Genomic DNA, 24,441 nt, shown 5'->3' on the forward strand with positions numbered 1-24,441 from the left:
AATCAAGGCAGTGCTTGACTGGGGTCCGTTTTAGGTCAGTTGATAGATGAATGGAACATGGTGCAACGTAAATATGGACCACAATGTTTTTGATGGCTGCAAGATTATGGAGGGTAGAATATGGGAAGCCAGCAAGCTGTACATTATTATAGTTAAGCCTAGAGGGAATGGAAACAAATGAGGGTTTCAGTAAGAGATGAGTCAGATATGACTCTATTTGCAGGAAGCCTGCTTTATTATTAAACAGTTGTTTGAGGGATAGAATCAGAAGCTCAGGAACAGAGTTTGCTGCAGAAATCAAAACCAATGCTTCAGTCTCCCTCCGAACATAACCTCTAAGCAGTGCCATGGGATCTTTTACAGCAACTTGGCAAGGTAGAGAGGGTCTTGTTTAAGGTTTCTTATTAAAAACTGAACCTCAAAAAGTGAAGTGCTCCTTCAATTCTACACTGGACATTTCTGCTCAAGCACAGAAACAGAAACTGGGAGAACGAGGACACTATTCAATATGACCATACCTCACCCCCTATCCTAATGCCATATTCTTACTTTGTCCCCATACCTCTTCATATTCTTAATACCTGAAATGTGATCAATCTCTTTCTTGGTGATATTCAGTGACTTGGCCTCCACTGCCTCCTGTGGGAGAGAATGACATTGGGTCACCAGCCATTGAGTGAAGAATTGCAGGGGATTGGAACCCAGAGCCTTGTGATTCAGACAGAGGGGATGCCAATTGAGCCACAGTTACATCTGTAAAGGAAATATTTACAGGGAATGAACAGGGGAGTGGGAATGATTGGATAATTCTTTCAGAAAAACAGCCCAAACCAAAATGGATTTCTTCCAATGAGTAAATGAAGATCAGGGAAAATCAGATCCTCAAATTGAAACTTCAGTCTAATTTCATGTTAGAATTCATTTTCATCAATTCAATTTCAGTGGAAATAACATGAAAAAAATAAACATTGCAAAAACAAAAGGTCTCAGATACATGCCCGATAATAGTGTTAAACTGTATTGTAATAACATGACAGTAACCTCTGTATCTATCATGGCATATGGAGAGTTCCTGGACTGATGCTACAGATATGAGGTGAACAAATGGTTTTGGGGAACAGAAATATCTCATTTCTCAGACTATTTATATTGTTAGGAAACAGGAGACCCAAATATCTAACAGGAACATCCATTCTTCATGACTTCTACATGTGGTACACTTCTACATGTGCTTCCTCTTGCAGCCCCTCCCATTTATTTTCCTTCTGTCCTCCAAGTGTTAGTTCACAATGTCATAGACGTAGAAAAAGGTGTTTGGTGTGATTTAGTACAATTCATCATTCTTCACCTTTGAGCTGATATAGGAAGTAGGAGCCCCCTAGCCTGCTCTGCCATTTAATAAGATGATGGTTGATCTGTTTGTGTTTCTAATTCCACATTCCCATGTGTCCCCAGGAACCCATTGATTCCATTCCTTCACAAAAATCTGTCTACCTCTATAAAAATATTCAACGACTCTCCTTCCACTGCCTTCTGAGGCAAGGTTCCAATTTGCTGCAGCCAACAAAAATCTCCTTATCTATCCAAAAATGGTGACTTCTAATTTTAAAACCGTATTATTTTTATTATGAGTAAGAGCACTTTTGCTCTACCACAAATTATATCACAGGCAGACTTGATAGCTCATGGTGAATGCCAGAACTGTCCAATCATCAACAATCTAAAACATTAATCCAAATGTCATTGTGAGAGGTTAGAGAAAATTCAAAGAGGCCTTGAATTTTTTTAATTTCATTTTCCTTGAATAATTCTGTTTCTGGATTCTAAAGATAGTGGGGATGGGAGTATAATTGGCTGTTTGACTGGCAATCAGGCAGAGAAGTGAAACCAGTCAATATGCTGGAAATGGACCATGAAGGATTTGTAGATGAGAAAGGAATATGAGGGGAGTGGGTGCTGTGGAAATAGTGGGATGGGACAGGGTGAGTCAGTATGTTTCTCCCATCCAAAGATTGTTCAGATCATTGAGTTCAGGAGTTGTGATGTCATGTTGAGTTTGGACAGAACGTTGGTCAGGCAACATCCAAGGAGCAGGAGAATCGACGTTTCGGGCATGAGCCCTTATTTAGAATGTTGGTGAGGCCACTTTTGGAGTATTGTGTTCCAGCCCTGCTATTGGAAGGATATTATTAAATTGGAGAGGGTGTAGAAAAGATGTCCATGGATGTGCCCAGAATGGAAGGTTTGAATTAGAAAGAGAGACTGGATAAACTGGGGCATCTTTCACTGGAGTGTAGGAGTTTGAAGGGTGACCTTATTGAAGTTTATAAAGTCATGAGTGGTATAGATATGGTGAATAGCTTGGGATTGAAGAGTTCAAAACCAGAGGGTATAATTTTAAATTGAGAGGAGAAAGATTTACAAAGACAATGAGGGGCAACTTTGTCACACAGACAGTGGCTCTTACGTGGAATGAACCGCCAGAGGAAGTGGCAGAGGCTGGTACAGTTACAATATTTTAAAGAGATTTGGACAGGAAATACGAAAGGTTTAGAAAGTTATGGGCCAAAAGCAGGCAAATGGGATTAGTTTCGTTTGGGAAATGTAGTCAGCATAGAGGAGCTGGACCAAAGTGTCTGCTTCCATGGTGTCTGACCCTGACTTTAGAAACTTGTGGCATGTATTAATAAAGTCCCAAGGTAGAAGAGATTTTAACCATTACTGTGCCAAAGACTGAACTATCTTGTTACAATTTGTAAGTAGCAACCTTTCACTTTATTAGTGGGCAATTTAAATGTCCACTTTTCCTGTACTTAAGTTTTTGGACCAAAGTTCTTCAGCTGGAAATGTTGTTTTCCGATCTTTCTGTGTGAACAAACATTATATTGCCTAATATCTGTTAAAATTAATTATGCCTCAAACTAATTCTACTCTCTCTGCCATTTAATTGAATCACTGGAGGATTTGGTTGTTTTATTTAAGGAGCTGTCACAAATGAAGAACATCTGGTGATTCAGGTCCATCCTCACTGATTTTTGTCATCTCCTCTTCCGGAAAATGGATCTAATGGAACTGTCGATAATTGAACAGACAACTTTCATTTACTATCATTTTCTTGCTATCTTTGGAGTCCCTGGTAAGAAGATCAATCTGATTATTCTTATCCTAATGACTTTTTAACTCTGTTCTTGCTCTTGATGTCCCTCTCAACATACAACACTTCAATTTCTCTCTCTCTGCGCTGAATTAACTTTCAGGGCATTCTTTCAATTAACAACTCTTTCTGCTATTTATTAAGTTTATTCTCTTGCAAAAAAACAGTTTGAGATTCAGCATAAGATGTTTGAGAATTGATTTATGGTAAGTTAGCAATGTTTGAGAGGACTCTATCACTGATGGTTTTCCTTGCCTCATATATGTCTGGGTCAGTTGTCGATCCATGGGTAAAGATTGATTGTTATGATTAATCAACAACTCCATTATCCTGTAACAGGCAAATATCAGGATGGGCAAACTCAATAGACTTTGCTCTTTTCTATCTATAAATGCCTATGTTTCAGGTCATGTTCCTAATTTTTTCCAGTTTAGGAGAGGAATTTATTTCATTTTAATCTGTGCAGTTTTGCCACACCCATATAGATGTGGTGATTATCAGTTAGGAGCTAGTCATTAAGTACATAAAGAAGGAAGTAACATTTTGATATAAAAGCAAAATATTGTAGATGCTGGAAACCTGAAGAAGTATTCTGAAGAAGAGTCATACTGGACTGGACTTGAAACATTAATGCTATTTCTTTCTCAACTAATGCCACTAGATCTACTGAGTTTCTCCAGCACCTTCTAATTTTATGTGACATTTTTATATCTGAGACAAGTGACATTGGTGGAGATTCTTGTGGAGCACAAACACCCACACAGACTTGTTGGAATAAATGACCTGATGCTGAGCAATAATTTCCAAGCAATGCTCTGTCATTAATTTGGAGATTTGACTCTTTTCTTTGTAGCTAACTTCCTGACAATTGTCCTTCTGTCCCAAGGAGGCTGTGGTCTGTCCAAAGGGATCACCCTATACTTGGTGGGTATGACAACAGCAGACCTACTGGTCATTATTTTCAATGTGATCATCTATTACATGCTTGGATATTATTTACCATTCTCATTTCTCGACTACACTCCCATATACAGTATCAATGAGGTGATCAACTATGTGGCCATTGACTGCTCTGTTTGGCTGACAGTTGCTTTCACTGTGGATCGCTTTGTCCTCATTTGTTGTCAAAAGTTCAGAGAGAAGTATTGTAGGGAGAAGACTGCAGCTGTGATTATAGCAACTGTCTGTATTGTGTTCTGCTTCAAAAACATGCCCTTGTATTTTGCTTTTGAACCTGTCTATGTAATTAACAATGTGGAGTGGGGTGCTCAGTTCAAACCAATTTATTACACATTAACAGGATGGGTGACTTTTGACTGGCTTGATACAATTGTAAACCCATTGTTACCATACTTTCTCATTTTACTGCTCAACGCACTGACTGTTCGCCACATTGTGATGGCGAATCGAACCCGCAGAGCACTGCAAGGTCAACGCAACACCCAGAACAGCGACGATCCAGAGATGCAGAGCCGAAGGAAATCCATCATTTTACTGTTCGCCATTTCTGGCACTTTCATCGTGCTGTGGATGCCATATGTTGTATTTTTCCTCATTTCCAGAATTACAGACAATCAATACAATCCTCATCAGTACACGGATCCCTTTCTTATTGCAGAATATTCTGCAGATATGTTTCAACTGCTGAGCTCCTGTACAAACACATGTGTTTATGCACTGGCTCAAAGTAAATTCAGAAAAAAATTGATAAACATAATAACGTATCCATTGTCTTCAATTTTTAAATATGTCAAATAATGAAAACAATCTGAGACACAGCTATATAAAACACTTATAATGAAATCTGCCTTTAAAATTGATACATATTTGCATGTTAAGTCTTAGCTAACTGGGAATATTCTCATCTCTACATCAGGACATGTGTTCAAAATGTTCCGTGATCAACTTCTTAGATAATAAAACAGCTCATGTACACACGCAGCACGATCTTGACTGTATTTAAAGTTGCCTGATAATTGGCAAGCAACATTTTCTCTATATCAGTATTAGACAGTGACCAGGGACTCTTGTCGTGTTCCTACCTCTGAAGCAGGAGGCATGGTCTCAAGTTCCACCTGCTGCAGAAGTGTACAACACACTTGAACAGGTTGGATAAAAAATACAGGCAGTAACAATCCTGAATGAGAGAGAATCTAATCACCTCACATTGACGTCCAACAGGATTATCATTGGTGAATTCCCCACTTCAACTCATGGGATCTACATGGGGATCGACATAGTGGTGCTGGAAAAACACAGCAGGTCAGGCAGCTTTCGAGGAGCAGGAGAATCGACATTTCGGGCAAAAGCTCTTCATCAGGAAAGATCTACATGGGAGCAAATGTACGTAAGGGGTGGAGATATTCACAATTACCTGAAAACTAAGCTGCACCAGCAATTTGTATATTGTGGAGACTGGAAAAGGTTGAAAGTTTGCTGCAAATAACCCATCCTTTGATGCCCTGGCAAAACCTATTCCCTCTTTACAAGGTGCAGGGCAGGTGTCTGATGGAATACTCACCACTTGCTTGGATGAATGCATCTCCAAAAACACTTCAGTTCAATACCATCAAGAAGTACCCCATCCACTAGTGTAAACGTACAGTTGTTTCACTGCTGGCATTCTGTGGAAGCAGCAATGGTGCACTTACAAAACACACTGCAGAGATTTGTGAATAATTCCCTCAGCACCACTTTACAAATCTGCAGCCTCGAACAAAAAGGAACAACTGATGTACGTTAACAAATGTGTGTCAACCTGACACGATCGAATGAATGAATTAAAAAATAAAATCAAAGCAGAAGCTGGAGTTCCATGGTCGCAGCTGTACTTTTACAAAGGGTATTGGCTCAGAGAGCTGTCTCCAAATCTTTGGTCCATTTCTGCTGTGCATCTTGTAGATAGTACACAAAGCTGCCACTAAGCTTTGGTGCTGTGAGAATGCTGCTTGTTAATGTGCTTCTAATCAAGTGGGCTGCTTTATCCTGGAAGGTGTCAATTGAGTGTTGTTGGAACTGCACCCATCCATCACATTCCTGGCCTGTGCCTTATAGATGGTGGACAGGTTTTGGGAAGTCAGGAGATAAGTTATTCATTGCAGTTTTCCTTGTCACTGACCTGCTCTTGTAGTCACTGTGTTTATGTGGTGAGTCCAGTGAGTTCCTAAGTAGTGAAGTAACCTTACAGTACTACGCTCACCTTTCTGTCCCTCCGTTGGTTTAATATCCATGATCCCACTTTCCATTTGCTCATATGGGCTTTCACCCTTCTTGCAAGTCCATAATGTGGAACATTGCAAAGTCCAATTGCACAATTGCACAAAGTCCAATTGCACAATTTGTGGGCGGCATGGTGGCGCAGTGGTTAGCACTGCTGCCTCACAGTGCCAGAGACCCGGGTTCAATTCCCGACTCAGGCGACTGACTGTGTGGAGTTTGCACATTCTCCCCGTGTCTGCGTGGGTTTCCTCCGTGTGCTCCGGTTTCCTCCCACAGTCACAAAGATGTGCGGGTCAGGTGAATTGGCCATGCTAAATTGCCCGTAGTGTTAGGTTAAAGGGGTAAATGTAGGGGTATGGGTGGGTTGCGCTTCGGCGGGTCGGTGTGGACTTGTTGGGCCGAAGGGCCTGTTTCCACACTGTAAGTAATCTAAAAAAAAGTAATCTAATCTAAAAAAACAGTATTACCCTCATCACCCCTGAACATTATTTTGTCACCTTATTCAATCAAGTTCATGAATGATGATTTATTTTTAACAAATCTGAGTTTAATTTATTAGCTCAATTTTCAAAATAGGTATTAATTGTATCCCAGATTATTTCCTCTAAAAGCTTCCCTAACACTGATTGTCATAGAGTCATAGTCATAGAGATGTACAGCATGGAAACAAACCCTTCGGTCCAACCCGTCCATGCCGACCAAATATCCCAACCCAATCTAGTCCCACCTGCCAGCACCCGGCCCATATCCCTCCAAACCCTTCCTATTCATATACACATCCAAATGTCTCTTAAATGTTGCAATTGTACCAGCCTCCACCACATCCTCTGGAAGCTCATTCCTTACACGTAACACGCTCTGCGTGAAAAAGTTGCCCCTTAGGTCTCTTTTATATCTTTCCCCTCTCACCCTAAACCTATGCCCTCTTGTTCTGGACTCCTTGACCCCAGGGAAAAGACTTTGCCTATTTATCCTATCCATGCCCCTCATAATTTGGTAAACATCTATAACCTCTCAGCCTCCGATGCTCCAGGGAAAACAGCCCCAGCCTGTTCAGCCTCTCCCTGTAGCTCAGATCCTGCAACCCTGGCAACATCCTTGTAAATCTTTTCTGAACCCTTTCAAGTTTCACAACATCTTTCCGATAGGAAGGAGACCAGAATTGCACGCAATATTCCAACAGTGGCCTAACCAATGTCCTGTACAGCCGCAACATGACCTCCCAACTCCTGTACTCAATACACTGACCAATAAAGGAAAGCATACCAAATGCCTTCTTCACTATCCTATCTATCTGCGACTCCACTTTCAAGGAGCTATGAACCTGCACTCCAAGGTCTCTTTGTTCAGCAACACTCCCTAGGACCTTACCATTAAGTGTATGAGTCCTGCTAAGATTTGCTTTCCCAAAATGCAGCACCTCACATTTATCTGAATTAAACTCCATCTGCCACTTCTCAGCACATTGGCCCATCTGGTCCAGATCCTGTTGTAATCTAAGGTAATCCTCTTCGCTGTCCACTACACCTCCAATTTTGGTGTCATTTGCAAACTTACTAATTGTAGCTCTTATGCTCGCATCCAAATCATTTATGTAAATGACCCTTTGGAGCTGTGAACTGTGAGCCGAAAATGACCTTTGGATTGTGAGCAGGAACTTGCGCTGAAAAGAAAGGGACAAACAAGTCAGTCTTTGTTTGAAAGGTCAGGCCTGGAAGTTAATTGCAAATTGGTTCTTGTTCAAAAGATTCTGCAGACTCTTGGACAATGGAGGAAAGCAGTATGTCTAACCAGATAGCAGATATTTGACCATTAATGAGGTCAAGTGGGCGAGATCATGATGGTCAAACAGAGGGAGAGTCCAAAGAGTTTGACCTGGGTTTTGGACTGTGTTTCTAAGGAGGAGAAGTTTGATGTTGATGCTCCAGCATAGATTTGAAAGCTCCCTGTCTAGAGTGATAGCTCTGTGCCTGTCGGAGAGATGCATGCTGTCCTGTCTCTCTTGCAGACAGGTATTGCCACAATGATGCTGAAATGTCTCCTTCAGACAGGCAGGTGGTAAACTGAGACAAAAGAATCATGAGTGGGTGGGGGTCAGGGTTCACACAGATGCAGAAAGGGGTTTATGATTGCTTTCAATTGGTGAGAAGATTTCTGTTGGGGCCTGAAAACTGCTAGACTGAAGTCTTAGACAATAAGCTTCCTCTTAAAAATCAAGAAAGGCACATTGTTCCTTTCTTCTGGACCAGACAGCGGCAGTGCATGAGTACCACAGTTTGTTTTTGCTGAATTGCATTTTTGCCAAAGTATGTGTTTGCTGCCTATATTGGAACAATTGATGATTAGTGGTTAAATAATATGTTATATTTTTAAGTAATTTAATAGAGTTAAAGCCATGCCAATTCTTTTTTGTTTGTTTTTGTATTTTAACTGTGTTGGAAATAAAATGTGTTTTGGTTAAATCCTGGTGGTGGACCCATCTAATCACATCTAGAACACAGTACCTTATACAGTCTTTAAGTAACTATAAAAGTTTGGGTATAGGCTATCCCCTTCCCATACTTTTGGGGTAGGAAGGTTGGTTTGACTTGGTCCATAATACTAACCATCCATTATCAGCTCTTGGACGTTCAGAGAATAGAAATTAAATAATATGTTACTGAATCTTCCTCTGTGTGAACCAAAAAGGTGACACTGATTGATCGCCTTCAGAAAATCAACCAAGAAACATTTATGTTTGTTTCTCATCTGTTGTACAAATCTTACATTTTTTATGTCTCCTTTATTTCTCTTATTTAACTGTTATAACTTTAGTCATCTGAAGAGCTGAATGCCTGGAAGTTTTCTTCCTTTCCTCCAGTGGTGACTGTGGGATGCATGGGGGTGGAAGTGGCATCATGTGTGACGTAGGCGATGCTGTCGGCGGTGTTCAGGTGAGTGATGTCAGTGGAGGCGGAAGTGGTTGCGACGGCGGCAGCTATAGGGGTGGAAGTGACATCACAGTAGGTGATGTCAGTGGGGGTGGATGTGACTGAGGCAGTGGCAACAGCGTGGGCAGTGATGTTCCGGTTAGGTCTCGCGTTGGTTTCAGGCACGATGGATGTAGTAGTGGTTGCGGAGGTGGTTACCTGGCTGGTGGTCACGGCGGCAGCAGAGTCAGCCGTGGCTGTGGGAACAGAAGTGACGTAATTGTTTGCCTCGGTGGTGATGGCTGGATGGTGGCTGAGCAGTTCTGGAAGCCTGGGGAAGCTTCTGGAATGTTCGAGGAATCCCGACTATTGAGGTAGGTACATGAAGGTTTGTGGTACTTACAGTTTTTGATGTCCAATATGGTGTAGAAAAAAGCATTTGTTGAGTGTGTGAATTCTTCTGAGGATGTAAAACAGCAGGGATCCTTTGCAGTTCTGAGAGACTGTGGCCCTCAGCTGAGACAGGGCTGACTGTAGAGAGGTTAGGTGGCGGTTCATTGCTGCGAGTGTGGAGCGGAGGATTCGGAAGGAGAACCGTTTCTGGAGGTTTTGAATTTGTAGTAGGTACTGGTTGTCCTGGTCAGATCCAAATTGTGTTGGTCTGAATGTAGTCCAGAGTCCACACGGGATCAGTCAGTTCTGTAGGCAGGCACTGAGGAAGGAGATGTGGCTGTGGTAGCGAGTCTGCTCTAGGACGTGGCTGAAGAGCTTCAGGGCAGAGGAGACAACATGGGGGTGTAGTGAGAGCACAATTTCCCCTCCCACGTGGTTGATGATGCTCTCCAGTGCATCTTATCCACTTTCCGCATCTCTGCCCTCGAACCACAACCCTCCAACTAACAAGGACGGAACCCCCCCCCCCAGGTCCTGACCTTTTACCCCACCAACCTCCGGATACATCAGATCATCCTCCGCTATTTCTGTCACCTACAAGCAGACCCCACCACCAGGCATATATTTCCCTTTCCACCCCTATCCGAATTCCATAAAGACCATTCCCTTCACGGCTCTCTTGTCAGGACCATGCCCCCTACCAACCCATGCTCCACTCTTGGCACCTTCCCCTACCACCGTAGGGATTGCAAAACCTGCACCCCACCTCTCCCCTCACCTCCATCCAAGGCCCCAAAGGAGCTTTCCACATCCATCAGAGATTTACCTGCTCTTCCACACATCATTTAATGTGTGCGTTGTTCACGATGCAGTCTTCTCTACAATGGGGAGACAGGGTGCCTACTTGCGGAATGTTTCAGAGAACATCTCTGGGACACACTCACTAAATAATCCCACCACCCCGTGGTCGAACACTTTGACTCCCCCTCCCACTCAGCCAGGGACATGCAGATGCTGGGCCTCATTCATTGCCAAGCCCTAACCTCCCGACGCCTGGAGGAAGAACACATCATCTTCCGCCTCGAGACCCTCCAACCACACGGGATTCATTGGATTTCACCAGTTTCCTCATTTCCCCTCCCCCAACCTCATCCCAGATCCAACCTTCCAACTCGGTACCGCCTTCATGACCTGTCCTACCTGTCCATCTTCCTTCCCACCTATCCGTTCCATCCTAATCTCTGACCTATCACCATTACCTCACTTTCATCTACCTATCGCACTCACAGCTACCTTCCCTCCACCCCCACCCTCCTCCCATTTATCTCTCTACCTCCTTGGTTCACAAACCTCATTCCTGATGAAGGGCCTATGCCCAAAACATCAATTCTCCTGCTCCTTGGATGCTGCCTGGCCTGCTGTGCTTTTCCAGCACCACAATTTCAACGCCAATTTTTAATCCCAATCCACATGGAGCCAGGCCCCTTTTCAACTCAGTGAATGTGCCCCTCTTCCACTTAATTATTTTATGCATTATTGCTTTTTGAGTTCCAAATGACATGATGGTGACTTTTCCCCAAATATTCCAAACTGAAAGACACGTCACTTGCACCACAGTATCTTCCAGAGCTACAACTGTCCCTACCTCATTCTACATTGGGTTGTAAACACACAGATCAAGAAAATACTCCTGTAGACATTTCAGGAATTTTATCCCTTCATGTTGTTACTATCCTAACTTACAATTATGGATGATTGGAGGTCCCAGTATCAACATTCTGTGGTTATTACATTCTGAAGAAATTGTTCTGCAACTTTGGCTCCTCCAATTCCCTCTCACTATATGATGACTTACACTGTACATACAGAAGTATAATAGGTATTCCTTAGTTTAAATCAAATAGATTCTATCTTTGAATTATACATCCTCTTCAGTGCTATGATAGATTTCTTGATCAATACTGTGCCAGCTTATTTCTTCCTTCCCTATCTGACTGGAACACCTTGTTCCTAAGAATATCAAGGTCTCAATTGGTCAATTCTTTGAGCTAGGCCTCAGTCATTGCCACGACAACATTGTCCTTTCTGACTCTGCTTCTATCCTTGTTTTATGACTTATGCCTGCAGCTCAGTAACCTAATTGCCATCTACACATGAACTGCTAAATACATCTTGGGTTGAATTAGCCCACTGTTTGATTCCCACCATGACTAAGCTATTCTTTACTCTACGGCAATGTATAAGCTGCTACTCCCTTCTTCAGCCTGGTGCCCACCGAGTTGCCAAGTTAGGTTAAATCCACCACCACAGTGCTAGTTATGCTTCCTTCACGGGCACTGGTTCTAGCTTCAAGATATAGTCTGTGAACCATGAACAAGTCTGTGATACTGTCGAAGCGTTCCACCTACACCATTTTTCAAGCCATGCGTTAACTAGCTTTATTGTACTATTCTTACAGATCTTAGCATGTGACGGAGGGAGTAATCGAAGATTTGCTAGCTTGGAGATCCTGCTCTTTAATTTCTTCAAGAGCTCCTGAAACTCTGACTGCAAGACTTTTGTCATTTACGTAAATTATTTAGATGTGAACATTGTGGGTACAATTAGTACATTTGCAGATGACACCAAAATTGCAAGTGTGGTGGACAGCAAAGTACCTCAGATAGGCCAATGGGCTCAAAAGTGGCAGATGGAGCTTAATTTAGATAATAGGCACTAGACAATAGGTGCAGGAGTAGGCCATTCAGCCCTTCGAGCCTGCACCGCCATTCAATATGATCATGGTTGATCATTCCTAATCAGTATCCTCTTCCTGCCTTATCTCCATAACCCTTGATTCCACTATCTCTGAGAGCTCTATCCAACTCTTTCTTAAATGAATCCAGAGACTGGGCCTCCACTGCCCTCTGGGGCAGAGCATTCCACACAGCCACCACTCTCTGGGTGAAGAAGTTTCTCCTCATCTCTGCCCTAAATGGTCCACCCCATATTTTTAAGCTGTGTCCTCCGGTTCGGCACTCTCCCATCAGCGGAAACATGTTTCCTGCTGCCAGAGTGTCCAATCCTTTCATAATCTTATATGTCTCAATCAGATCCCCTCTCAGTCTTCAAAACTCAAGGGTATACAAGCCCAGTCGCTTCAGTCTTTCAGTGTAAGGTAATCCCGCCATTCCAGGAATTGATCTTGTGAGGTGTTACATTTTGAATGTTACATTTTAAATGTGAGGTGTTACATTTTGCAAAAGCAAATCAGAGTAGGATATATGCACTTAATGGTAAGGTCCTGGGGAATGTTGCTGAACAAAGAGACCTTGGAGTGCAGGTTCATAGTTCCTTGAAAATTGAGTCACAGGTAGATGGGATAGTGAAGAAGGCATTTAGTATGCATGCGTTTATTGGTCAGAGCATTGAGTATAGGAGTTGGGAGGTCATGCTGCAGCTGTACAGGACATTGGTTAGGTCACTATTGGAATATTCTGGTCTCCTCCTATTGGAAGGATGTTGTGAAACTTGAAAGGGTTCAAAAAAGATTTACAAAGATGTTGCCAGGGTTGGAGAGTTTGAGCTATAGGGAGAGGCTGAATAGGGTGGGCCTGTTATCCCTGGAGGGTTTGGAGGCTGAGGGGTGACCTCATAGAAGTTTATAAAATCATGAGGGGCATGAACAGGATAAATAGACAAAGTATTTTCCCCGGGGTTGGGGAGTCCAGAACTAGAGGGCGTAGGCTTAAATATGAGAGGGGAAAGATAAAAGGGACCTAAGGGGCAACTTTTTCACACAGAGATTGGTGTGTGTATGGAATGAGCTGCCAGAGAAAGTGGTGGAGGCTGGTACAATTACAACATTTAAAAGGCATCTGGATGGGTATATGAATTGGAAGGGTTTAAAGGGTTGTGGGCCAGGTGCTGGCAGGTGGGACTAGATTAATTTAGGTTAGCTGTTTGGCAAGTTGGTCTGAAGGGTCTGCTTCCATGAAATACATCTTGATGACTCTATGACCAAAGCCCCTTCTTCTTCGTACAGCATTGGTTCCCCCATGCACCATGACTTCTGGGTGTTCACCTTCGCTCCTCAAAATATTCTGTATCCTCTCAGCGATGTCCTTCACCCTGGCATCAGAGAGGTGAGACACTGTGCAGGACTCATGTCAGTGGTTACAGAAATACCTGCCTCGCCCTCTGAATAGTGTTTTCTTATGACCACTGCATTACTTTGCACTGCTGCACTCCATAGTGCTGAGGAAGAGTTCCAGTCTGCACTTCCCTGAGATATCACTGTCTTCTACAGCACTTCAATCTAGTTTGAGAACTACACTCTCAATGGTTTCCTTCTCTTATTACCTCTTCCTTTCCTGGTGGTATTTAGGTAGGCCACCCATTTAGTATTCTCCTCAATACTTTGTAATCATGGGTGACCACTTCCTAAAACCTATTTTTCCAGAAATTGTCATCCCGTCTGCTTTGCAGTGCCTCCTGCTGGTCTTCAATACTAGAAATCTTGAACTTGAGTAACGAGAGGCACTTCTCACACATGGTTATGCAGGTCACTTGATAACCTCCTGGTGTTTAAATGGCACAGGAATTGTAGATGACTGTCCTGATTACTTTGCTCACAAGTCTCTCCACTTATGACATCCTCCTTTTCATTTTAATTCCTATCCCTTTCTATCTAACTAATTCTGATTATTTACGATCCACTGGGTTGCGTCTTGGTTAAAGCCCTGTCTCTCCCTTTGGAGTGAACCCCCAGCTCAGCAATTCCCCATTGGTCAGTCTGTGTTGTAACCAGCTCATTTCCCAGATATTCCCAGTTTTGCTTTTCTTGGGAATCAGAACAAGCTTTGTGACATTTCAGCGACAGTTTTGACAGTTTCAAGAAAGTTGCGCTATATTGCCATTATGGAGAGTTTGAACACTTTTGAAATGTAGGGATTTCAGCTAGTTTCAAAATTTTGAGTATTTGGTATAGCCAATTGGATTTACAAGGTATTATATATCCCCAAGGTCAGGAATTGGAACAAGATGCTCAATATTCCTAATCTTGGTAATTGGATATGGTGTCTTCAATTCTCCATAATAGGACCCTGGATGAAGTGTCATAGATTTCCGACATCACGAGGTTAGTCAAGGTGCAGTCCTGTCTTCAGAGACTTTATGGAGACACTCCGGCTTCTAAAGTGCTATAAACAATATTTACTTCAAGAACTTCCAGTCTGCAGACTTTCTGACATACTCCAAGTCACACAGACACCATAATCTCATCCAGTGGCTTGCGCTTAAAGTCTGGTACGGTAGCATCTTTCGCTGGGTAACCAACCGGCAGCAGCAGCAGCAGCTTTTCATTCTCTGGGCACCCAAGAAGAACACGCACCCGAGGACCACAATTCAGAGGTGTTGTAGTGACTGTCACAAGGCCAGCATTCTGTGAGAAGGGTGAAGAAATTAAACACTTCATTAACATTTCATTTCACAACTTCAACACAGGTCTGGGCTGAGCTAAGAACACTAAGTATGTTAGAGAGAGATTGAGCCCTTGTGGGGAAAGCCCAGTTAGGACTGAGTGCAGGCCCAGATCTAAAGGAGGACTGTAATTTGGAACTTTTAACGTAATTATTTATTTACTACTCTATACTGAGACGAACTGTAATGATGATCTTCTAATTTATGTCTTCACTTTTCTCCTTTTTTCCTAAGATATTTTACCTCGGTACCTTGTACTAAGATGGTGCTGTTAATGGAGACATTGAAAACTCCTGTATCCCTGCACTTGAGAACACGTGTCAATGACATCTCATTTTAAATTGAGTTGCTGTTTCACTAGGAGCCACTCCAGCTGGGAATTGATACAACGCACTTGACGTTTCGACATCAAAACCCAACTATCACAAATCTCCAACTTGCCATTTGCTAATGAGTCCAAAGGTTTACAGAGAGGAGGCTACTATAGGGTCTTGTTAGTGTACTGGTAGAGGTAGTGCTGTTGAAGTCTGGGTCCAAGCCCCACTGGCACAAAGGGTCATATCATAACATGTCCGAGCAGACTGGTTAAAAATAAAAGCCTGCGATTATTTCCCCTCTGACCTGCGCTCACCAACCTGCATTAGTTTGTGGACAGACAAGAATAATGTCACTGGACAAGTAAACAGAGACACAGGTTCAGGTTGTAGTTTTGCTCGCTGAACTGGAAGGTTTGTTTTCAGATGTTTTGTCACCATGCTAGGTAACATCATCAGTGAGCACCCAGTGAAGCGCTGTTGTTATGTCCCGCTTTCTATTTATGTGTTTTGGTTTCTTAAGGTAGGTGACATCATTTCTGGTTCTTTGTCTTAGAGGTAGGTAAATGGGGTCCAAATTGGTGAAGGAGTTCCGGTTTGAATGCCAGGTCTCTGGGAATTCCCATGCGTGTCTCGGTTTAGCTTGTCCTAGGATGGATGTGTTGTCTCAGTCAAAGTGGTGTCCTTGTTCGTCTGTATGTAAGGATGCTAGTGATACTGAGTCATGCCTTTTGGTGGCTAGTTGGTGTTTGTGTATCGTGGTGGCTAGTTTTCTGCCTGGCTGTCCGATGTAGTGTTTGTTACCGTTCTTGCAGGGTATTTTGTAAATGGTTTACAGAGAGGAGGCTACTATAGGGTCTTGTTAGTGTACTGGTAGAGGTAGTGCTGTTGAAGTCTGGGTCCAAGCCCCACTGGCACAAAGGGTCATATCATAACATGTCCGAGCAGACTGGTTAAAAATAAAAGCCTGCGATTATTTCCCATTCATTTTGCTGGTTGTCTGAAAACAAACCTTCCAGCTTAGTGCGCAAACCTCAACCTGAGCTACAACTCTTCTCAAACATCGCAGGGACACAGGTGCATTTTTCACCGTGGTTGTTGCTGGAACTTAAGGGTGATTGTACCTGAATGCCTGCCTCTCTTTAGTGGTTATGCCTGTTCCTGAGCGCCCGTGGAGGAGGATTTTACTCCATCTGCCAGCATCCTCCTGACCTTCCACAACCAGTGGACAGACATGGCAATGGAGTGTATGATCACTCCTCCAAATAATATGTAAATTTGAGAAGGTTCCTTTGAAATTTTGATATGATTATAGTGCCACTAAGTGGCTGTCAATTCCAAGATTTGGCTATGACGTTCATTTAAAATAATAGAGGAGGATACTATACTCGGTACCTTGTAATGCAGTAATATTGTCCTGACTTCAGGGCCAAGAAGCTCCAAGTTCAAGCCTCACCTCAGGATGTAATGGCTGAGGAGGTGCGTCATAACATGTTAATGAAAAATAAATTACACTGGGTCCATGTTCAAGTCCATCTGCTCTGGAGTTGTGTCATAACATGTTCGAACAGGTTAATTAAAAATAAATTACAGTAAATGTTTTATTATCCAGCATTTATGGAACCAGGAATGTGCTATTTGATCAAATATTCTGGATAATTAAGAGGTCCATATAATCAATGTAAAAACACACACCAAACAAGAGAAACACAATGCAGGGGCTGTACACACTGTTATGCATTATTTACAGTATAAATCACTTCAATAATAATGCAACTTTGCCTTAAATAAAACTTACTGGCAGCGAGCCTTCTCACCACTCAGATATCGTGGTGGATTGGGATATTTGAAATTGAATCAATTGTTGATACTTCATGTGGCCACTCAATTGAGCAACAAGTATATTTACATCAAGGTAAATATATTAAATAAACTGTAATAAATGGACAGATTAAGAGAGTAAACTTTGTGGTATTGACGCACAAATTTTTGCTGGTTTATCAAAAGTGACAGTTCATTCAGGTGCCAGTTAAGGTTTGCTGCACTTTGAGTCTGAAGGTTCACGTCCCAACTACCCTGAAGGTGGTCATAACATGCCTAAGCACAATCTTTTCTTTTTAGGAGGAGGCCACTACACAACAATTATGTTCTTGAAGATTGATGTATTTGTCCTTTCAAGCTGTGGCTCAGTGATAAAACTTCTTATTCATCCATGGTAAGTTAATGTAGCTGGAAAGGCCAACATTTATTACCCATCCCTAATCCACACACTGTGCTGTTCGTGGTCCTTTTGGAACCCAAACTGAGCATAAGTGAGCCAGTTATTGATGAGCGGGTGCCACTTAAAAGCCAATGATACAATCCATCATGTTACCAATGATTGAGCTAAATGGTCAGACTGGCTCTGTTCAGCCTTATAGGGACAAGGTATACTTAGGCAAATTCCACATTTTTTTGCACTGCTCATGGGATGTCAGTCTCTCTGGCTATATCAGCATTTTTTGGTCATCCTAAATTGCCCAAGTCAACCACATTGCTGTGGGTCTGGACTCATTTACAGGCCAGACCAGGTATGTATGACAAATTTCCTTCCCAAAAGGCCATCAGTGATCCAGATGGGCTTTTACAATCATTGACAGTATTGTCACCAATAAAATAGCTTTTTATTCCAGATTTTCCTTTTTAAATTGAATTCAAGTGTCACATCTTTCACGATGGCATTCAAATCTATAACTCCCCACCCTCCAAGAACATTAGCCTGGAGTTCTGAACCATTAATCAAGTGTCATTGTCAATACATGACTGCCTTCCTCCTTTGTTGGGTGAGTCCCAGTATTATTGCTGAGATGGGACAGTGCTACTGGTTACCTGCATGGCTGGTCCTGAAGCACGGGTTTCAGCACCACATTCCATTCGACAATGTGTGCCAAGTTGAACAGGAAATCATAGACCCTCCAGCTTTAGGGGAATAGAAAGTTGCAATACAAGGTCATTATCTCAGAGGGCACTTCAATATGGAGTCGTCCTTGAGGGAGTGAATAGATGCAGTCTTTAACTGCATGCCTACCAATGCTGGCAGGGCAAGTTGTGAACTGTGTGGAACACAGACACCTGGCCTGCTGCTGGCTACTTGCCTGGTGTTGTGTTGGGGGAACTGGAAAATCACAGCCTACTTTAACTGAGGCTAACAGAGCGCTTGCTGAGTCTAATTGGTGCCTACCTCCTCGGTACTTGTAGGCCAGAGAGGCCCTTTGCCCAGCTTGGTAAAAATGGTCAATGGAGGTAATGCCGTCAGAAAGCCAAAGCTGGTATTTTTAGATTCCCGTCCATCCATGTTCCCAGTATCAACAGGCCTCAAAATTTCACTCCCCAGAGGTTTCCATTAATAATGGTTTCTAACTTTCATGATTTTCTTTAATGGTGGAGTGTAAGTGTTTATGTCTTTCCATGAATAATAAGTTCAGTCTGTCTCATCATTTATAATGGGTTCCAGCTCCAAATCTTTCCAAAATCAGAAGATTTTGATGGAATACAGCCCCTTTGTCTGAATGAATAAAGCTCTAACAACACTGAAAAAACATGATCCACATGATTAACTCCCAGTCACTATCTTAAACCATCACTTCCTTCAACATTGGTATCTCATGGCAGAAATACAAGATCTACAAAATTTGCCAAGGTTCCTTTGACAGCATAGTGGACAGTGTTTATCGAAGATTGATCAACTGGGTCAATGGGCTAAAGAGTGGCAGATGGAGTTTAATTTGGATTTATGTGAGGAACTGCACTTTAGTAAAACAAACAAGGGCATTAAAAGTACGGCCTTGAGTAGTGTTGTAGAACAGAGAGACCTCGGAGTTCTTTGAAGTTTGCATCACATGTAGGTCAGGAGGTGTTTAGTATGCTTGCCTTCAATGCTCAGACCTTACAGTAAAGTAGTTAGGACTTTCTGTTGTGATTGTACAGATGTTGGTGAGGCTTTTTCTAGAATACTGTCTCCTGTTAAAGGAAGGATGTTACTAAGCTGGAGAGGGTTCCGAAGCGATTTAGCAGAATGTTGCTGGGAATGGAGGGAATGACTTATAAGGAGAGTCTGGCTAGGCTGGAACTTGCTTCACTAGAGCGGAGGAGGTTAAGGGGTGACCTTTGAGGTTTACAAAATCATGCAGGGTAAAGATAAGGTGAATGGCAGGTGTCTTTTCCCTAGGGTAGGGAATTTCAAGATAAGGGGGTAATATTTTAAGGTAAGAGGAGAAAGATTTTTTAAAAAGACATGAGGCGCAATTGCTTTTTACACAGAGAGTGGTTCATAGTGGAATGAATTTCTAGAGGAAGTGGGTTGCGGACACATTTACAATGTTTAAAAGACACTTAGGGAAGTACATGAATAAGAAATATTTAGAGGGATATGGGCCAAGTGCAGGCAGGTAGGACTAGTTTAGTTTGGGATTATAGTCAGCATGAACTGGTTGAATTGAAAGTTCTGTTTCCGTGATATGTGAATTCATAACTCTACCTATGAAACCCACAACCTCTGCCATCTAGAAAGACAAGGGTAGCAGGTGCATGGTACAGGTTTCCCTCCAAGTCACGTATCACCTTGACCTGGAACTACAAGTTCCCTCATTGTTGCTGGTTCAAAAAGCTGGAGTTCCTTCCCTGACGTCACTGTGGGTGCACTCCGCATGGACAGTGACACTTCTAGAGACAGCTCACTTGCATTCATGGGCAATAAGATTGTCTGGAATGTGTGCAACTGGCACACATCACCAATTGTCCAGGTCTTGCTACAAATGGCCACAGACTGCTCCAGTATGAGGTGTTGTAAAAGGCATGGAAAACTGTGCAAGCAGTAGGGGCCATTCCACTTATGATGGAGAGAAGGTTCTTGAGGAAGCAGCTGAAGATGGCTAGGCCTAGGGATTCCTGAAGAAAGTTCTGGGCCAAAGATGATTGACCTCTAATACCAACCACCATCTTAATTTGTTCTAGACTTGCTTGCAATCAATGAAGAATTTTCCTTGATTCATTGGACTTTATCTTTGCCAGAGTTCTTTGATGTCACACTGGCGCCTTGATGTTAAGGGTAGTCACTCTCACCTCTGGAGTTCAGCTCTTTCATGTATACTTGAACCAAGGCTGTTTTGACATTTACAGGGGGGATGTGTGTATGGGTAGCATAACTATACAGCTTTGATCTGACCCATCAGTTGAGAGGATTTCTTTAAATATGTCCATCAATCGCATGCTGCTTCCTCTACCTAGATTGCGAGCAGTCCTGTCTTTACTTTGACCAGGCTGACATCTTATTTTTGGTTTGACCTCTCTTGAAAAGCTCTTCCACAGCACTCGCTGAACCTTGGTTTATCCCCCAGTTTGGTGACAATGGTAGAGTTAAGGATATGCTGGAACACAAGGTTACAGACTGTGGTTAGCTACTATTCTGCTGTAGCTGCTAATGGCCCCTGGAGTTGATTGAGTGCCCAGTGTTTGAACTGCTAGGTTTACTCTGAAACTATCCCATTTAACATAATTGAAATACCACCCAACATGAGGGTAGGCATCCTTAATGTGAGCTGATATTTGATCTGCACAAGGACTTTGTGGTGGTCACTCTCCTATCAATATTGTCATGGATCAGCAACAGATGGATTAGTGAAGATGGGGTCAAGAAGGGGCTTCCTTTCGTTCTTTCTTTTACCACCTGCCATGGGTCCAGTCTGGTAGTTATACACTTCAAAACTCATCCAGCTTGGTCAATACTGGTCATGCCAATGGAGCCAGTCTTGGTGAAAGACATCAAAGTTCTCCACCCAGAGTAGATTATATGCCTTGATTAGTATGCATACATCTTCCATGTAATATTCAACATGGAGGAGTAATGATTCTTCATATTGATGGAGGGTGTTGGTAACAATCAGCAGGACTTATTTTTGCCCGTGTTTTACATGAGGCCATGAGATTTCAATGGGTCTATAGTCAGTATTAAGGATTCCCAGGACAACTCCCAAGCGACTGTGTGTAGCATGCCAATGCCCCTGGTGGATCTGTCTTGCTCTGGATCAGGACAAATCCAAGGATTATGCTAAAAGAGTCTAGAATACTGGTTCTACTCGATTCAATCAGTATGACAATGTGAGGCTGTTGCTTAACTGGTCTGCAGAACAGGTTTGGCACAAATCTTTGAATATTAGTGAGGAAAAGTTTGTAGGGCTGACTGGGATGAGTATGCTCAAGTTGAGGTTACAATTTGCAATTTGCAGGATGAGTTTTGGGAATTATTTCCAAAGGAGATTGCTAGCACTTCTGACTTGGTTTACACTGGGAAGTGGCATCTATTAACTCTAACGTTCTCCAATTTTTCTCATATCTGCAGTCACACTTTAAACAAGTTCATGTTCCCTGTGAGATATATCAGCTGCTTAGAGGTAGCAGTCGCGATTGCATTGGGAGGAGAGTCTGTAAAAATAATAATTAATTCTGTCGAACCTATTCACTTCAACCATAGTATGTTACATTATCAGGATTACCTGCAGAGCTGCCAGGAGAATACCACAGGAAATTGAAACACTGATCTCATTGTAATAATGGGTCTTCTTGCCAGTGGGTAGGATTCCATAAATTTGTTTAAATACAAGGATGAGATAGGGTGCAGTGTCAAGGTAGGGTTTAATCCAGTGTGTCCTACAAAAAGGAGAACAGTAATATGTACCTTATATAGCTTCAGTCACAAGCATTGACAGTACCATGACATATACGCCTGAGGGCTTAGACTTAATTTTATTTATACAGGAGAGATTCTTCTAATCAGTAACCGCAAACAAAATCAAACAGTACGAAAAGACTGCAAACCTCAAAACTTTACAATTCTTAAGAGTTCCTTGAAATCTGATTGCATTACAATCATTGAATCAATATTCTGGGCTTTACCTTTGACCAGAAACTGAACTGGACTCACCACACGGTGACTCATTTGTGGGTACAAGAGTAGGTCAGGGACCAGGAATTCTGCACCAACGTATCTCTTGACTTCCCCAAACCTGTTCACCATTAACAAGGCACAAGTCAGAAGTGTGATGGAATACTTCCCACTTATGTGGATGAGTACAGCTCCAATGACACTCAAAAGACTTGAGACCAGCCCACCTGACTGGCACCACATTCATAAGCATCCACTCCCTGCACCATTGACACTCAATAGCAGCAGTGTGTGCCATCTACAAGATGCACTGCAGAAATTCACAAGAAGATCCTCAGACAACATCCCCCAAACCCACTAACACCAAAAAGGGCAACAGATGCATGGGAACACTACCCCTCAAATTTCTCTCAAATCCACTCACAGTCCTGACTGGGAAATATATTGCCGGTCCTTCGCTGTCACTGGATCAAAATCCTGGATTTCCCTCCCTGACAACATTGAGAGTTTACCTACAGCACATGGACTGCAGAGTTCAAGAAAGCAGCTCATCACCACTTTCTCAAGGACAATAAACACTGAGCCAGCCAATGACCCACATCTCACGAGTGTATTGAAAATAATCTGTCGAAATTTTAAACTATTTTATGTCAGTTTACCAGATAGTTGTGACATTTTTAGAAAGCTGTTCCTGTGCTATCAGAACCAAACAGCACAGAAAGTAATCATTCAATACATCTTGTTTGTTTGGTCTCTTTGAAATTTATCCTATTATTTCTACATTTCCCCTGATCTTTCCCCACAACCATGCAAATTTATTCATTCAAGTATGCCTTTTTAAAAATTTGTTTATACCACATTTTCAAGATGACCATTCCCAGATTGTGTATAAAGAAATATCTTCCACTCCCACCACCAACCCAGCTTCTTCACTCATTTACTTGAGGATTTCTGAATGATCAATTCACAACTAATTTTATTGACTTTAACTGAAGGTTTAGGGGATTTATTTAAGTGTCATGGTATCAAAGCCACATTTCCACTAGATCTCGCTGCCACCCCAGCCTCAGAGGTAAAGGTAATCGCTTTTCGACATGTGCTCAAAATGTGAAGTGTGGAAATCTCTATTCAATTAGTGCAGGGGGAATCTCCTCAATTCCTGCTGGTACATCAGGTCCACGCTCCTTTGGGCACGAGTTTTGGGAAGGGGAGGCAAGTAAAGTCTTTTCATGGATCTGCTCCTCAATTTGGTCAAGATGTGGAACTATGGATCCAGTCATGAGGGGGACTGTGTAGCTCTGGTTGCCTGACTCTTTTCTGCAGGGTTGTGAATGGCACTAAATGGAAGCATGCAGTACCAGCAGTGTACTCAGGGCAGGGATATCCATGACCAATGGATACTACACTGTGTCAACCAGCAATAATCAGTAAGGTGACATTTGGATTCTGTTGTTTCAACACTTTAAGCATGTTCTAGTTTAATCAGACCATCTGTTTGGATGCCATTAGTGGTATCCTTGAAGGGACAATGGACAGTATTGGCCCAACTCAATGCCTCCAAATTAGAAGAGTGTGGGTTGAAATATTATTTCAGCGATCTGAACGCAAATTGTAAACCAACACGGAGGAAATTCTGCACTTGTGGGTGTGCCATCTTTCTGTTGGGTCACTTAACTGAACATATTCCAATCAAGGCTTTTGCCCGAAACATCGATTTCGCTGTGCCTTGGATGCTGCCTGAACTGCTGTGCTCTTCTAGTACCACTAATCCATATTCCAATCAATTATTGAACGGATCTCATCATGCGATTGGACATACCTCATTTGTTTTAAGTCAGAGACCCATTTCTTCCCCATCCTCTTCTTATAGTTAACCTCTTCTTCCTCCTCAATGATTTCACGAATTTGATGTTTTGTTTCTGGGTCTTGTACAACTACAAAGGTCCAGGGCTCTGTATGTGCTCCACTTGGAGCAGTACCTTTAAGAAAGCAGGAAATTGTCTGATTTAATGAGGCCATTGTTAACCATGTCAACGTACTGTCACGGACTATTACAGCACAGGAAGCCATCAT

The 24,441-nt window shown here is 42.4% G+C and overlaps 2 protein-coding genes across 3 annotated transcripts in view; one reads left to right on the forward strand and one right to left on the reverse strand.

Moving 5' to 3' along the window:
* The first annotated feature begins 4,084 nt into the window (after positions 1–4,084).
* On the forward strand, positions 4,085–4,912 carry LOC122553266 (putative G protein-coupled receptor 139). The gene has a single exon (XM_043696851.2). The coding sequence runs from the start codon at positions 4,085–4,087 to the stop codon at positions 4,910–4,912; it is 828 nt and encodes a 275-aa protein (XP_043552786.2).
* A 6,108-nt stretch (positions 4,913–11,020) lies between these two features.
* The window catches only part of iyd (iodotyrosine deiodinase), a 31,973-nt gene continuing 18,552 nt past the window's right edge, over positions 11,021–24,441 (reverse strand). Inside the window, exons 3-6 of one of the 2 annotated variants that reach the window (XM_087991567.1) lie at positions 24,188–24,347; positions 21,980–22,133; positions 16,845–16,920; positions 14,963–15,097 (exon numbers count right to left, since the gene is read on the reverse strand). In XM_087991567.1, the coding sequence (XP_087847693.1) occupies positions 16,873–16,920; positions 21,980–22,133; positions 24,188–24,347 (362 nt within the window). In that variant the 3' untranslated portion in view covers positions 14,963–15,097; positions 16,845–16,872. Of the gene's footprint in view, positions 15,098–16,844; positions 16,921–21,979; positions 22,134–24,187; positions 24,348–24,441 lie in introns of both variants that reach the window. The other variant, XM_043696449.2, reaches the window with a different exon arrangement.

The sequence above is a fragment of the Chiloscyllium plagiosum genome, unplaced genomic scaffold (assembly GCF_037043375.1).
Source record: "Chiloscyllium plagiosum isolate Xiang-an unplaced genomic scaffold, Cpla_swu_hap1 HiC_scaffold_10, whole genome shotgun sequence".
Classification (NCBI taxonomy): Eukaryota; Metazoa; Chordata; class Chondrichthyes; order Orectolobiformes; family Hemiscylliidae; genus Chiloscyllium; species Chiloscyllium plagiosum.

What these genes read in the sequence shown, in the direction of transcription:
- LOC122553266 (XM_043696851.2), top strand. Translation starts at nt 4,085, where the DNA reads ATGACAACAGCAGACCTACTGGTCATTATTTTCAATGTGATCATCTAT.